A 12,512-nucleotide genomic window follows, 5' to 3' on the forward strand; every position below is an offset into this window, starting at 1 on the left:
GATGCTCAGTTTGGGTATAAATGCAAGTCTTTCTTTCAGTTTGGGTTTCACCAAGGCCTCTCAGCTCCAGAACTCAGTACAACCTTGGTCCAAACATGTACACAAGAGCTGAATTCTAAAGGTGAGGTGAGAGTGACTGCCTTTGACATCAAGGCAACATTCGACTGAGTGTGGCACCAAGGAGCCCTAGTAAAACTGAAATCAGTGGGGAATGAAAGAGGGAAAACTTTCCACTGGCTGGAGTCATACCCAGCACAAAGGGTTGTGGTTATTGGAAGCCAATCATCTCAGCAGGAGTTTCTCAGGACAAAGTCCTCGGTCCAGCTGACTTTAGTTGTTTCATCATAAAGTCAGAGGTGAGGCTGTTTGCTGATGATTTTTTAAAATTCATTCATGGGATGTGGGCATCGCTGGCAATGTCAGCATTTATTGCCCATCCCTAATTGCACCTAAGAAGGTGGTGATACGATGCTTTCTTGAACCACTGCAGTCGGTATTCTTAGTATACTGCTTTGTAGCAACTGAATGGCTTGCTAGGCCATTTCAGAGGGCACTTAAGAGTCAACCACATTACTGTACTGTCTATCTGGTGACATTAGTGAACCAGATGGGTTTTTACAACAATCAGTTTCATGGTCACCATTACTGATACTGGCTTTTTATTCTAGATTTATTTAATTAACTGAATTTAAATTCCCCAGCTGCTGTGGTATTTGAACTCAGAGTCTAGATCATTAATCTAGGCCTTTGGTTTACTGGTCCAGTAACATAACCACTATGTTATCATACCCGATTGCACAGTGTTCAGTTGCATTCGCAATTCCTCAGATAATGAAGTAGTCCATGCCCGCATGCCTAGTTGAGTGTAAATTACACTCACCCAACCAAAGCAAAGGAGTTGGAGTAACAATTAACCTGTAATTCAAACTCATGGAACAGGTCCTCAACTGCTTGGACAACTAAGCTGCTGGTAATTTGGGTTGGCACCAAGTAGCCGAGTACATGAGAATCGTAACTCTGATTACACAATTGATTATTACAACGCACATATATATGCATACTTGATGATGTGGTTCAGACATCAATAATGTATTTGAATCAAAGCCACTGCCAGGCCACTTTTTTTTTAGTAGGCCAAATAATTACTTTACAACTGAAGCATTTGAACAGTTGACTTCAATAAATAATTATTTATGACAACTCCTCTCATAACTTTATATATTTCAGACTGAAATGGATAAGAACATCAGCATCAAAGAGAACAAGATGACCAAAATGTTTCACAGTACAGACCCAGATCTATCAGTCTCAACTTTGTACAACAACAGCAACAACTTGCATTTATATAGCACCTTCAAAATAGAAAAATGTCCCAAGAGGCTTAACATGGATATAAGCGGGGGGCTGGGGCTGGGGTGGTTGCGGGCGGGGCGGGGGGGGGGCGTGGAAATAGACACCAAGCCTAGTAAGGAAATATTAGGTGGGGTGATCGAATGCTTGGTCCAAGATATGGATTTTGTCAGTCTTAAAGGAAGAGGGGCAGGTGGCAAGCCAGAGGGGTTTCGGAAAAGAATTCCAGAGTGCAGGGCCTAGGAACCTGAAAGCACAGCTACTAATGGTGGGGTGAAGGGAGTGGAGGTTGCCAGAGTCAGAGGGATAGGGAGTTCGGGTGGAAAGGTATTGTAGTGTTGAAGGAGGTTACAGAGTTGGGGAGGGATGAGGCAATGGAAATATTTAAACACAAGCATCAGAATTTTAAATTTGAGACACTAGGAAATGGCAGCCAATGTAGGCCAGTGAGGATAGGGGTGATAAGTGAATGGAACTTGATGTGAAATACGATACAGGCAACACAGTTTTGGATGAAGTTTATGGAGAGAATGGAAGGTTGGCCAGGACCGCTTTAGAATAGTTGGGTCTGGAAGTGACAAATGCATGGCTGAAGGTTTCAGCAGCAGATGGGCTGAAGTAGAAATGGAGACAAGCCCTGTTACAGCGGTCTATGTGATGGAGAGGATATGGGTTTGGGAGTGCAGCTCAGAGTCAAATAGGATGTTGAGGTTATATACAGTCTGTTTCAACTTGACACAGTGGCTGGGTAAAGGCATAGAGACAGTGGCAAGGTTATACAGTTTATGGTGGGGGGATCTGGAGACCAAAGATGATAGCTTGGGTTATTCCAATCTGTAGCCGGGAGAAATTATGGGTTAGCGAAGACTTGGTGTTGGACAAGCAGTCTGGTAACACAGGGGTCAAAAGAGATGGTATAGAGGTAGAGCTGGGTGTCATCAGCATACATGTGGAGAAGTGGAGGGATGAATTCCTTGGGAGCACACAATGTGACTGTGTGGGGGTACAAAGAGAAGCACTGGTAAAGATGTTTTGGCTACAATTAGATAAATAGGAATATAGCTAAAATTTACCTGTAGTAAAATATTCCAAGATGAATATTATAAGTATTGGTGTATTCTGAAAACCATAAAATTCAGTAATGATAATTTAACGAGCTTCATAGCAGATTTAGGGGTTCAAGATTATCAATAATAAGAAAACACAACAAAGTAACTTTGAAGCAGTGGGATGGGCAAACTGTCAAACTGAAAATTTAGGAAACTACTGCTTGAGACAGATTGGAAAGACAGTCACTCCCTCGGATTTGAAACTTCTGGCTGGTCACAAGTACAGGCCTCTGCGAATTGAAAAGAAAATCTTTGAAAATTGATACAATTCATTTTCATAATATAACTTCGAAAATTAATCACAATTGTATGAGTGACATAGTGAGGCACATAATGCAAGTACACTTGGCGAATGTAATTCTGAAGCTACTTGGAGATTCTACAGAAATCCACAGTAAAACCACTGAAGAAGAATTTTTTGGAGGCTTGAAAATATTTTTTTTCCCCTGGATGTACACAAAACGTTTTTAAAAATGGTGGATGTAGCTGGTTATCTGCAGAGCTGAATATTTTTTGTTCTTTCACTATCTAGAACTCACTGTTGCAAAGTCTAGCTGAGCTAAAGGTTGCATGAAATGGTTTTTTTTTTCTTGGGCATGTTATACACAACAACAAAAACCCTTCACCAGTCCCGCTCTTCATCAAAAGACGGATAGTGTGGATTGTAATTGCTATTCAAACACTGCCGGTTGATGTCACTCTCTCCTCTCCCAGCCCCGAGTAGGAGGAGAGTGATGATAATAAGGCTGTCCTACATCACTTCTTCCCCGGATGGATGACTTCATCCTTCCGCCCGGGTTTCCTTTATGTTGGCGGTGGGGTCCCCGGCTCTCTCCAGAGCTCTCCAAACACGGTCAGAAGACAACATCTCCAGCATCGCCGGCAGGGCAACAGCGAGCGATCTGCTGCCGACACAACACCAGGATTACCCAGCAAAGACCCGCCGAGTGCAATTGGCGCAAGTCACTTTCAATCGGTGAATTTCCCGGAGATTTTGGGGGCCACCGTTCTTGGTTTTCATCTCCTTCGTTCTTGGAGGCACTATGTCGGAGATTTTGCCCTACAGCGAGGAGAAGATGGCTCATTTCGGCGGGGAGAGTGAAGTCAGTCAGCTCTCCTTCAGCTGTCGCCTCCAGGACACCAACACCTTCTTCGGGGGCTCCCAGCCCAAGAGACCCCCCAAACTGGGACAGATTGGCAGAGCCAAGCGAGGTAAAAAGCGAAGACATTCACCTAACTCTTGTCATCCCGTGCCATTTCAATTGTAATCGCATTTCAGAATGTTTTTTTAAAGCGCCAATAGATTGTAAATTCCCGTAATTCATCAAAATGATCATTTTTTGTTATGTCCAGCTCTTGACAGCAATGTAGAATTTCCCCTTCGTGGAATAGTTAATGATGTGTGTAATATTTTTCATATTCCTCCATTTAACTAAAAATATAACATTTCACCGATATATAGAATATTTTTTCACATACATATAAACCTTGCCATTGTCCCACTATTTATATATATTTTAATTCTTCGTGGCTTGAGAGCCGTTCATTGTTCGACTGAATTCTAATTAACATTTCGATTTAGTCAAAATCCGATGTGATTTTCGAATCTAGTTTTCCGCGAGAATTCATTATTGTCTTTGATTTTCATCCATTTATTGGGATGCATTTTTAATGTGTATCATTTCGTTTTGCTGCATCTGTTGCCGGGTTGATCAACGTGGAAGGGAATTAAAATAATGTGGAACTCTCTCCCAAAAGTCCTGATCCCTGGTCCGCTCACAGGCTCGCTCTTTGCTTGTCTGACACCAGCTCCAGTATTTCGCCTCTTTTTAATTGGCTTTGATTTTGCAAATGTAGAATGCGGCGTTACATTGCCAAATTCACACCATTTCAAAATAAATCAGCTAATTGACCTTTCTTTAAAGACTAATTTCCATTTATTTTGTGAAATCGCAGCTCCAGAATAGTACATATAGTATTTATCTTCAAACTATGCTCGATTCTTCCATAATTCAGCCCAGCCCGTTTAATACATTTTTAGTATCTGAGTAGCAAAAAGTGTACAAATTTCGATCTGTTTCCGCTTTTAGTCCTCGCCAATCACACGGATTTATCTGCTAATTTACTAAAAATACGTAATTTGTTTTTACTGCCCTCTTATTTACTTCATTTAAATCCAACTTGTTCAGCGCAAAACCAAAATGCAGGCATTTCGCTGAATAAGTATCCTGGTTATCTGCGCTAGAAATGAAAAGCACAAATTTTTGTAATTAAAACGTGTGTTTTTTAATGTTGCAAGGTCAGATTTTTCTTTTGCGGTATTTTTGGTCATTTGTCCGGGCGCTAAAAGAAGCGTTTCATTTTGCGGAGAGCGGATCCCAGCACCAAAGCGAAGAGCTCGACCTGCCCCGCGTTCTTAACAAGACAATGTTACACTCTGTAACATTTAGGGTCAATATTTGAAAGAAATGGCCATTCTACATGTTTGCCTTTGCCGGATGAAAACGCAGGTGGAATTTGGAAGGATGGTGCATGCGGGCGATCTTTGCTCCTGTCCTGACAGGGCACATTGGGCTTGTTTCTCAGTCTGATGATGTCCGCTTGTTCTATTGAAGGTGTTACTGTCTGCAGACCCTAAATTGCCTGTAATTCATTTGCAGTTGTTATCGAAGACGACAGAATAGATGATGTTCTGAAGGGGAGGGGAGACAAAACCTCGGCTGGAGTGTAATCGGAAAGGGTGCTACCCTGACTCCCAAACTTTTTAACTATTTTAAAGCACTTTTGGGCTGTGCATGCGTTTATGGATTGTCCAGAGAGATTTTGGGGCTTGCTGACGAATCTCCAATCCAAACAAATGCACACAAATTGAGGAGCTGTCAATATCAGCACCATTCGGTTTATCCAAGGCACACACAGATCAAGTAGCTGTCCATTTCAGAATTCCAGTCCAAGCGAACGCACAGAGATGGAGGACCAGGTCATTCCAACACCGTCTTCTCTCAGCCAATGCACGGAGATTGGGGAGCTGTGCATTTCAGAACCAACAATTTCAGACTTACCACAAACACAGCGGCTGATCGGAAACGACCACAGCCAGCATAACCGACTCGATGGCGGAAAGAATGAAAGCAAGAGACAACGGGCAGAGAGAAAGGATTTTTTTGCATCAAAATAGACACATTTAATTCATCTTGTTGCATGAGCTTCCGGTCACGGTGCCACTATTGGTGCCAACAGTCATTAACAGTTTGGCACGCTTCTTTCTAATGGAATTCTTCGTACTTGTATTTTTATATCTAAATCTTTGTAAAACAAATGCTAGTCTATGTATTGTATTGCATTAAAAATGTTTGTATTTTTTGTAAGGATGTATAGACCGGATCCATTGACTTGCAAGACTGATTGACTGCCTTTGGTCTATTCTGTATCAGTATTGGAAAGAGACTTATTGAATGTTATTTATGAACCTCTTAATCTTTTAAGGTTTTTTCTTGGTTTGGTTTTTATTTATTTTTGTTTATTTGCACACATCAATGCTAAAACCTGTATTTAAAAATATATATTGTGAATAAGCATTGCTGAGGGATTTGTGAAATTTGAAGGTTCATGGGGAAAACTAATGCACTGTTTAAGAAGTTTAAAATAATGCGCTGTTAACATTGACTATTCTCTTTTTGGACTCTTTTGAAGCTGTGTTTTTTTAAATTTAATTTTGTAACATTCTTTTATGAAGCTTAATATCGTTATATGTGCATGTTAACATGAGGCGTAATTTTAAATAATGAAGAAATCATTCCAAGGATATATAAAAGCAAAAAAAAATTGTAATGACATTCTAAGAATGATTCATTGTACATTTTATGACCATTTTCACTGTATCTGGTGAATAAATAAATGGTTGAAGGCTGTAAGGACACAATTATTGATTCGCTTTCATTGTATCTACATTGCATTTTGAATGAATTGGTTGAAGAATTTAAAAACGTATGTTTGACGTTTTAGTATACATCAGTCATATTCATACAAACTTTGCACTGTAACATACAACTACAAATAGACTGTAGACTGGTATAATCACTAATTTGCCATTAATCAGAATTTGAGAACCCAGTTGAAGAGCGATCACAGCTTTTTATCAGGATGGGCTCGCTAGCTCGTTTTAAAGTGGCATTATCCTGAAGTGTTTCTAGATATGTAACTCCGTATTTTATTTTTGTATTGTCTTCCTTTTAGGTGCCCACTGCTCCCACCCGCCATTGCATTTCTTCCTTCAGCGGAAGTCTGTGGGTCTGGGCAAATAGCCTCTAAACTACTGCCATCAATAGCATTCAATGAGTAACTCATTATATACATTGAGGAAGCACACTAGTGACTGAGCTCGACTGTCAGCCACAACTGGGGTTGAAAGGTCGGCTCTGTGGGTGTTCAATCAGTGGAGGTGTAGGAGGTTGGTTGGGTGGCTGGGATCCATGATACAGTAATAATACATGGACCCTGAGTAGACTGGGCTTGACTGGCCGAGTCTCGCTGCCGACTTTTCTTCTGTCCTTATGGATCTTCAGTCATTTCCTGCCAACTTGTTTTTCAGTTTTGTTACAAACATCTTTATCTAAATCAATCCCAGCAACATTGAAATTACTGCCCAGCAGCAATAGGAATACTTGGACTGAATATAAATCACCGAGCTTGCATCCCTTATAATGGGCACGCTAACGGAATGAGGAGATAGCAGGGGATCGAAACACAGTCTGAAGGGGATTCGAGATATCATTTGAAATGAAATCCAACGCTATTATCTCTCACTTTGATGAGCACCCAATCTAAAAGTAGGGTGACTTTCATTTTTCCCAAACAACATAGCAGTTAATGAATGTTTGACAATGATGCAGTGGCACAATGACATTGGTTTTAAGCGTGTGATTAATATTGAAACGTAATTGAATTTTAAAATCTGTTAACTGAATTCTAATTATATTATGTGCAATAAAATCGAGGCGATGTGGACTATGCCTGGCGGAACTCCGCTCTGGCTTTATTTGCATACCAATAAAAGGAAATGAAGATGTGCAAATTACAATTACTGTTGGTCATCAATTGTCCAAACATGGTGTCTGTTTTCATCCACCGTTACATTTACCAATAGGTCTGTCTCATTTTTGGCTCGAGGTGGATAAATGTTTAGTTAATTAAAAAAATAAGTCTAGCCGCGCCACCACCAATAAAATCGCCCTGTTCCATTACTTAAAGGGGCTGCTCCTCGATTTTTGGTTGCACTTCAGTCCCACACTCCTGATCTTTGGTCACCTGGTGTGGAGGGGAGCGGGCAGGTCGGAGGACCTCCTCCTGCGACTGCTCCTGGGCCTGACCAAAGTGGCCATCAACTGGTCCAGGCAGGAGGGGGTCATCCTGCCCGACTGCCTGCCTCTCTTCCGCGGCCATGTTCGTGCCCGGGTGGCCCTGCAGATGGAGCACGCGGTGTCCGCCGGCACGCTTGAGGCCTTCCGCGACCGGTGGGCGCCGCGGGGGACTGGAGTGCATCATCACCCCGGGCAATGCAATTTTAATTTGATTTGATAAGTTTTATTTTAAGTTCTAGTTAATTTACAGGTAGTTTGGTTTTCTATAAAAGAGGACCACCAATAAAATCTGGAGTAGTCCGTTAGCTTAAACATTGGAGCCCGAGGGGGCCCTATCCGATGGCAACTTGAGTCACAAAGGTACTTAAACGGATGCACCTGAACTGCAGAAACTTCAACTATTGTCCGGGTTTCGTGATAGAAGTAAAACCCCATGTGGAGGGAATCTTCGGAGAATAGACAAACGAACACGATTCAATTCTCTCCACTTGAATTTTACCATGAAGCATTATTGATCGCCAAGATCTCCTCACCTCGCCGCTTCCAGGAAGAATTGGAGACGGGAGAAAAAAGGCGGAACAGAAAGTCGAGCCACTGGAATTTGTTTGGGCATTTTTATATTTATGTGCCAGATAAATCCACGGTAAGGCTCTTCGCCGTCTTTATCACAACTTCTACCTTTTGAAGTGGGAGAGGAGAAGCAATGACTTTAAACCAGGCTGCTGCAATGAAGCAGAACTTTCATGCCATGACCATATAAAGGGTTCTGCTCTCGAAGTAACCGATAAGTGATGGAAATGTCTGTGGTTTGGGGATTTCTTTCCTAAAACGTTTATTAGAAGGTAAATAAAATTAGCAAGACGGACAAGTTTCGAATCTAAGGGCCACAAAACATATTCTTTTCGCACCTATAGGCTTGAACAGAGTACATCCGCGTGAATTAAGCTGTGTTCAGGAAAGCATTTTTCAAGTAACTTGGATGAAATAGCACAAAAAACCACTTGTTTTCATGTTTGGCTGCAAGCAGTCTGAGGCACAGATCAATCTCAAATCAAGTAGTAATCCATTCTCTCCGATTAAAACATTAATAAAGGAGTTGAGAGCAACGTGTCTATTGACCAGGCTGATATCTACATATACAAACCACTGGCATCCAACTATCCAGTTTATAATACTGGGCCCAAACAAAGGTTAGAGCTAGGCTTTCATAATCCTTTTACCATCACATCTTTTGGTCATAGTCTAAAACAACTTCAGTATTATCGCAAATGGAACTGGAATAGTAATTCTGCTGCAAGAAAGTGTGTATGTTTTATTCCAAACTCCTGAAGTAAGGACATTGGAACAGGAGTTAGCCATTCAGCGAATTAAGTCCACTCTGCCATTTTGTTAGTTATGGCAGCACTTCATCTTTTTAATCCAAATTCTCCAGACTTTCTCCATATCCCTTAATACCCTTACTTCAAAAAGTAAGTATCTAGCTCCCATTTAAACACTTCATTCAATCTGTAGTTATGTCCTTTGGAGCAGTGCATTGCACATTCTCTCAACCCATTGAATGTTTTTTTCCCCCTGGATTCATCTTTACCTTCTGATCCTTGCTCTGGATTCACAATCTAGAGCCAAGTGCCCTTTCCATTTACTTTCTTAGTTCCATCATTATTTGAAACACCTTAATCGGATTACTCCTTAATCTCATCATCTCGAGGTAATACAACCTACATTTGCAGTCTCTCATTGTAGCCACATACCAGACACTATTTGGTGAATCACTGTGCAAACCCAGTATATCCGTATTCAATTGGGCTGCCCAAAACCAATCTATCACTCAGTTTCAATCTGAGCAGTTGCTCTGTATAACCAAATAGTGCGTGCTTGCTTTTATATTCTAAATACTTTGGGATAGAGCGCAGCATCCCAGAAGCCTTTTGATTGCTTTTTGCATCTGCACGCCAGGTTGTTTTTATGCTCCTCAAGGTGAAGGATGTCAGAGCTGGAGAATGGCAGTAAGTATTTCCAGTGTTGAGTACAGCACAGCCAGATGAATATGAAAGCTCCCTCTACTCTCGCCCAGCAATATGTCTCAGTGTCCACCTCAGAAGAGTATTCACCAGTGTGACACTTTTACACCAGCTATAATGAGGCCTCTCTCAGATCGCCAAATTATGGGGCACTTTTGTGCTGTAGGCCCATACTCGCCAGGAATTTGATGGAGACTGCCCAATTTGATTTGTACAGGAACTTTGCAGCCAACAGATGAGGGAGACTTTCATCCCTCAGTCTGGGTTGGAATAGTCCATGGGATTTTTAACCTTCACATCAACCATTGGAAGAGGCAGATGGAAGTTCAGTTCGGTTAACGTTGCATCCGGAGTACTTTTAGTCCACATGTCAATAGAATATGTGGATGAAAAGTTAAAAGCATCAAAATGAGATAATATCACAGCATATTTCAAAGATAGCTTGGCAAATGCATCAGTGGCAGTCGGTGTGATACCAACACTATAATTGTGCACCAACGGAACATATTCCCCACCTTTCTGTGATAGTGTTTCAGTCTTCTGTGAGTTTTGACAGTATAACAAGTTGCTATATTCATAGTCAGGATATGAAAGAGGGCAGTTCCAGCATTTAATTGGTTTGCTAAGAGATACAAATGTGTCAGAAACTTCCTGTGGCAGGTTTAATGAATATTAATGAAACCATCAAGAAAAGTATCATAAAAGGTTACTTACTGAGAATAAAGGGAGTTAGTTGAGTGGAATGGTGTGGGGATGAGTTGGAAAAAAGAAATGTGTAAAGGGTCTGTAAAAATAAATAGGGCAGTTTGGTGAATGAGCAAGAATAGTGAGAAGTCTTTTTATAACCTAGCTGCTGTGTTTTGCACTTCACTGATTTATTTTCATTATGATTTTTCCTTCCTGTTAGATTCCCTCTTGCTATTGCTCCTTTATTTTGCTGAACATGATCTGAACCAAGTTGGTATATTTAATTCAAAGGCCGATTCTAGAGAAAGCTAGTAGTCTATCACATGCAACATTAAGCAGGATGGTGTAACTGCAGAATGAACCAGTGAGCAGGTTAGCAGCTCAATCACTAACTGCTGATGACTAAACATCCTTCAATAGGAGCTACATATGTGGCTAACATTTGGGTGTTGGGTGTCATTGTACCTCCAGTACCTCCGTGAAACTCCAGTACGATTTGGACAGGTTGGGTAATTGGGCAGAAACATGGCAAATGCACTATAATGTGGATAAATGTGAGGTTATCCACTTTGGTGGCAAAAACAGGAAGGCAGATTATTATCTGAATGGCAATAGATTGGGAGAAGGGGAAGTGCAATGAGACCTGGGTGTCCTTGTGCACCAGTCGCTGAAGGTAAGCATGCAAGTGCAGCAGGTGGTTAAGAAGGCAAATGGTATGTTGGCCTTCGTAGTAAGAGGGTTCGAGTACAGGAACAAGGATGTCTTGCTGCAATTGTACAGGGCCTTGGTGAGACCGCACCTTGAGTATTGTGTGCAGTTTTGGTCGCCTTATCTGAGGAAGGACGTTCTTGCCATGGAAGGAGTGCAGCGAAGATTCACCAGGCTGATACCTGGGATGGCAGGAATGACGTATGAGGAGAGATTGTGTCGACTGGGCTTGTACTCGCTGGAGTTTAGAAGATTGAGAGGGGATCTCATCGAAACCTATAAAATTCTGTCAGGCCTGGACAGACTAGATGCAGGAAGGATGTTTCCGATGGCTGGGGAGTCCAGAACCAGGGGTCATAGTCTAAGGATAAGGGGTAAGCCATTTAGGACTGAGATGAGGAGGAATTTCTTCACCCCGAGAGTGGTGAACCTGTGGAATTCTCTGCCACAGAGGGCGGTGGAGGCCAGTTCATTAAATATATTCAAGAAGGAGTTGGATATATTTCTTAAGGCTAAAGGGATCAAGGGATATGGGGAGAAGGCAGGGACAGGGTACTGAATTTGGATGATCAGCCATGATCTCATTGAATGGCGGAGCAGGCTCGAGGGGCCGAATGGCCTACTCCTGCTCCTATCTTCTATGTTTCTATGTAACTGAGGGATGCATAAGGTCACGTGTCGTGTTGGAAGCTAACATTAAACTGAAACCTTGTAGTGAAAGGTAACATGAGGATTGAAACCTTGTGTTAAGAACATAATCTTTCTTCTTTTAAAAAAAAGCTCAGTCCTTGAATTGTTTCTCTAAATAAGATCTAGGTTCTTGAAAATGAGTTGTTTTATCATCTGCCTGGTCAGACAGTTGGGTCATCTCTTTCTAACATTAGTCTTTATTTGAGCGCTGCCCAATTCATTTTGCATGGAAATTCAACACCTTTTAAAGATACGTTATCCATTTGTATCAGCGTAACCAGGCTGTATTAAAGGTCAAATCGACATAAAGCTTTTGATGCATTTTAACCTACAAAGAAATCCTATACATTATCAATAAAACCTCATACAAATATATGTTAATTTTTCCAGTTTAAGTGGCACAATATTTTTGGATATACATGTAAGGTTTCTATTCACTTCACAAACAGGCACATTGCAATTAGATCAAAAAAATGCAATTGGTCTAAGAAAACTTAGGTGAAGGAAAGGAACATTCAAATGGAAAGCAAAAAGGTAAACAAGATACATGTTTTAATGTATGCTGGACTTGTATTTTTTACGAGTGT

The 12,512-nt window shown here is 41.3% G+C and overlaps 1 protein-coding gene across 1 annotated transcript; it reads left to right on the forward strand.

Annotated features, from left to right (window-relative positions):
• The first annotated feature begins 3,073 nt into the window (after positions 1–3,073).
• LOC147115627 (calcium/calmodulin-dependent protein kinase II inhibitor 2-like) lies at positions 3,074–7,539 on the forward strand. Its single transcript, XM_085990057.1, has 2 exons — positions 3,074–3,671; positions 5,120–7,539. Exons 1-2 carry the CDS (start codon positions 3,503–3,505, stop codon positions 5,188–5,190), a joined length of 240 nt encoding a protein of 79 aa, XP_085846183.1. The 5' UTR covers positions 3,074–3,502; the 3' UTR covers positions 5,191–7,539.
• The last annotated feature ends 4,973 nt before the right edge of the window (positions 7,540–12,512 follow it).

The sequence above is a fragment of the Somniosus microcephalus genome, chromosome 6 (assembly GCF_052327205.1).
Source record: "Somniosus microcephalus isolate GS21.2 chromosome 6, FLI_Smic_1.0, whole genome shotgun sequence".
Classification (NCBI taxonomy): Eukaryota; Metazoa; Chordata; class Chondrichthyes; order Squaliformes; family Somniosidae; genus Somniosus; species Somniosus microcephalus.

What these genes read in the sequence shown, in the direction of transcription:
- LOC147115627 (XM_085990057.1), top strand. Translation starts at nt 3,503, where the DNA reads ATGTCGGAGATTTTGCCCTACAGCGAGGAGAAGATGGCTCATTTCGGC. An exon ending in GATTGGCAGAGCCAAGCGAG is followed by an intron (nt 3,672 to 5,119) that starts GTAAAAAGCGAA and finishes ATTCATTTGCAG; the next exon opens with TTGTTATCGAAGACGACAGA.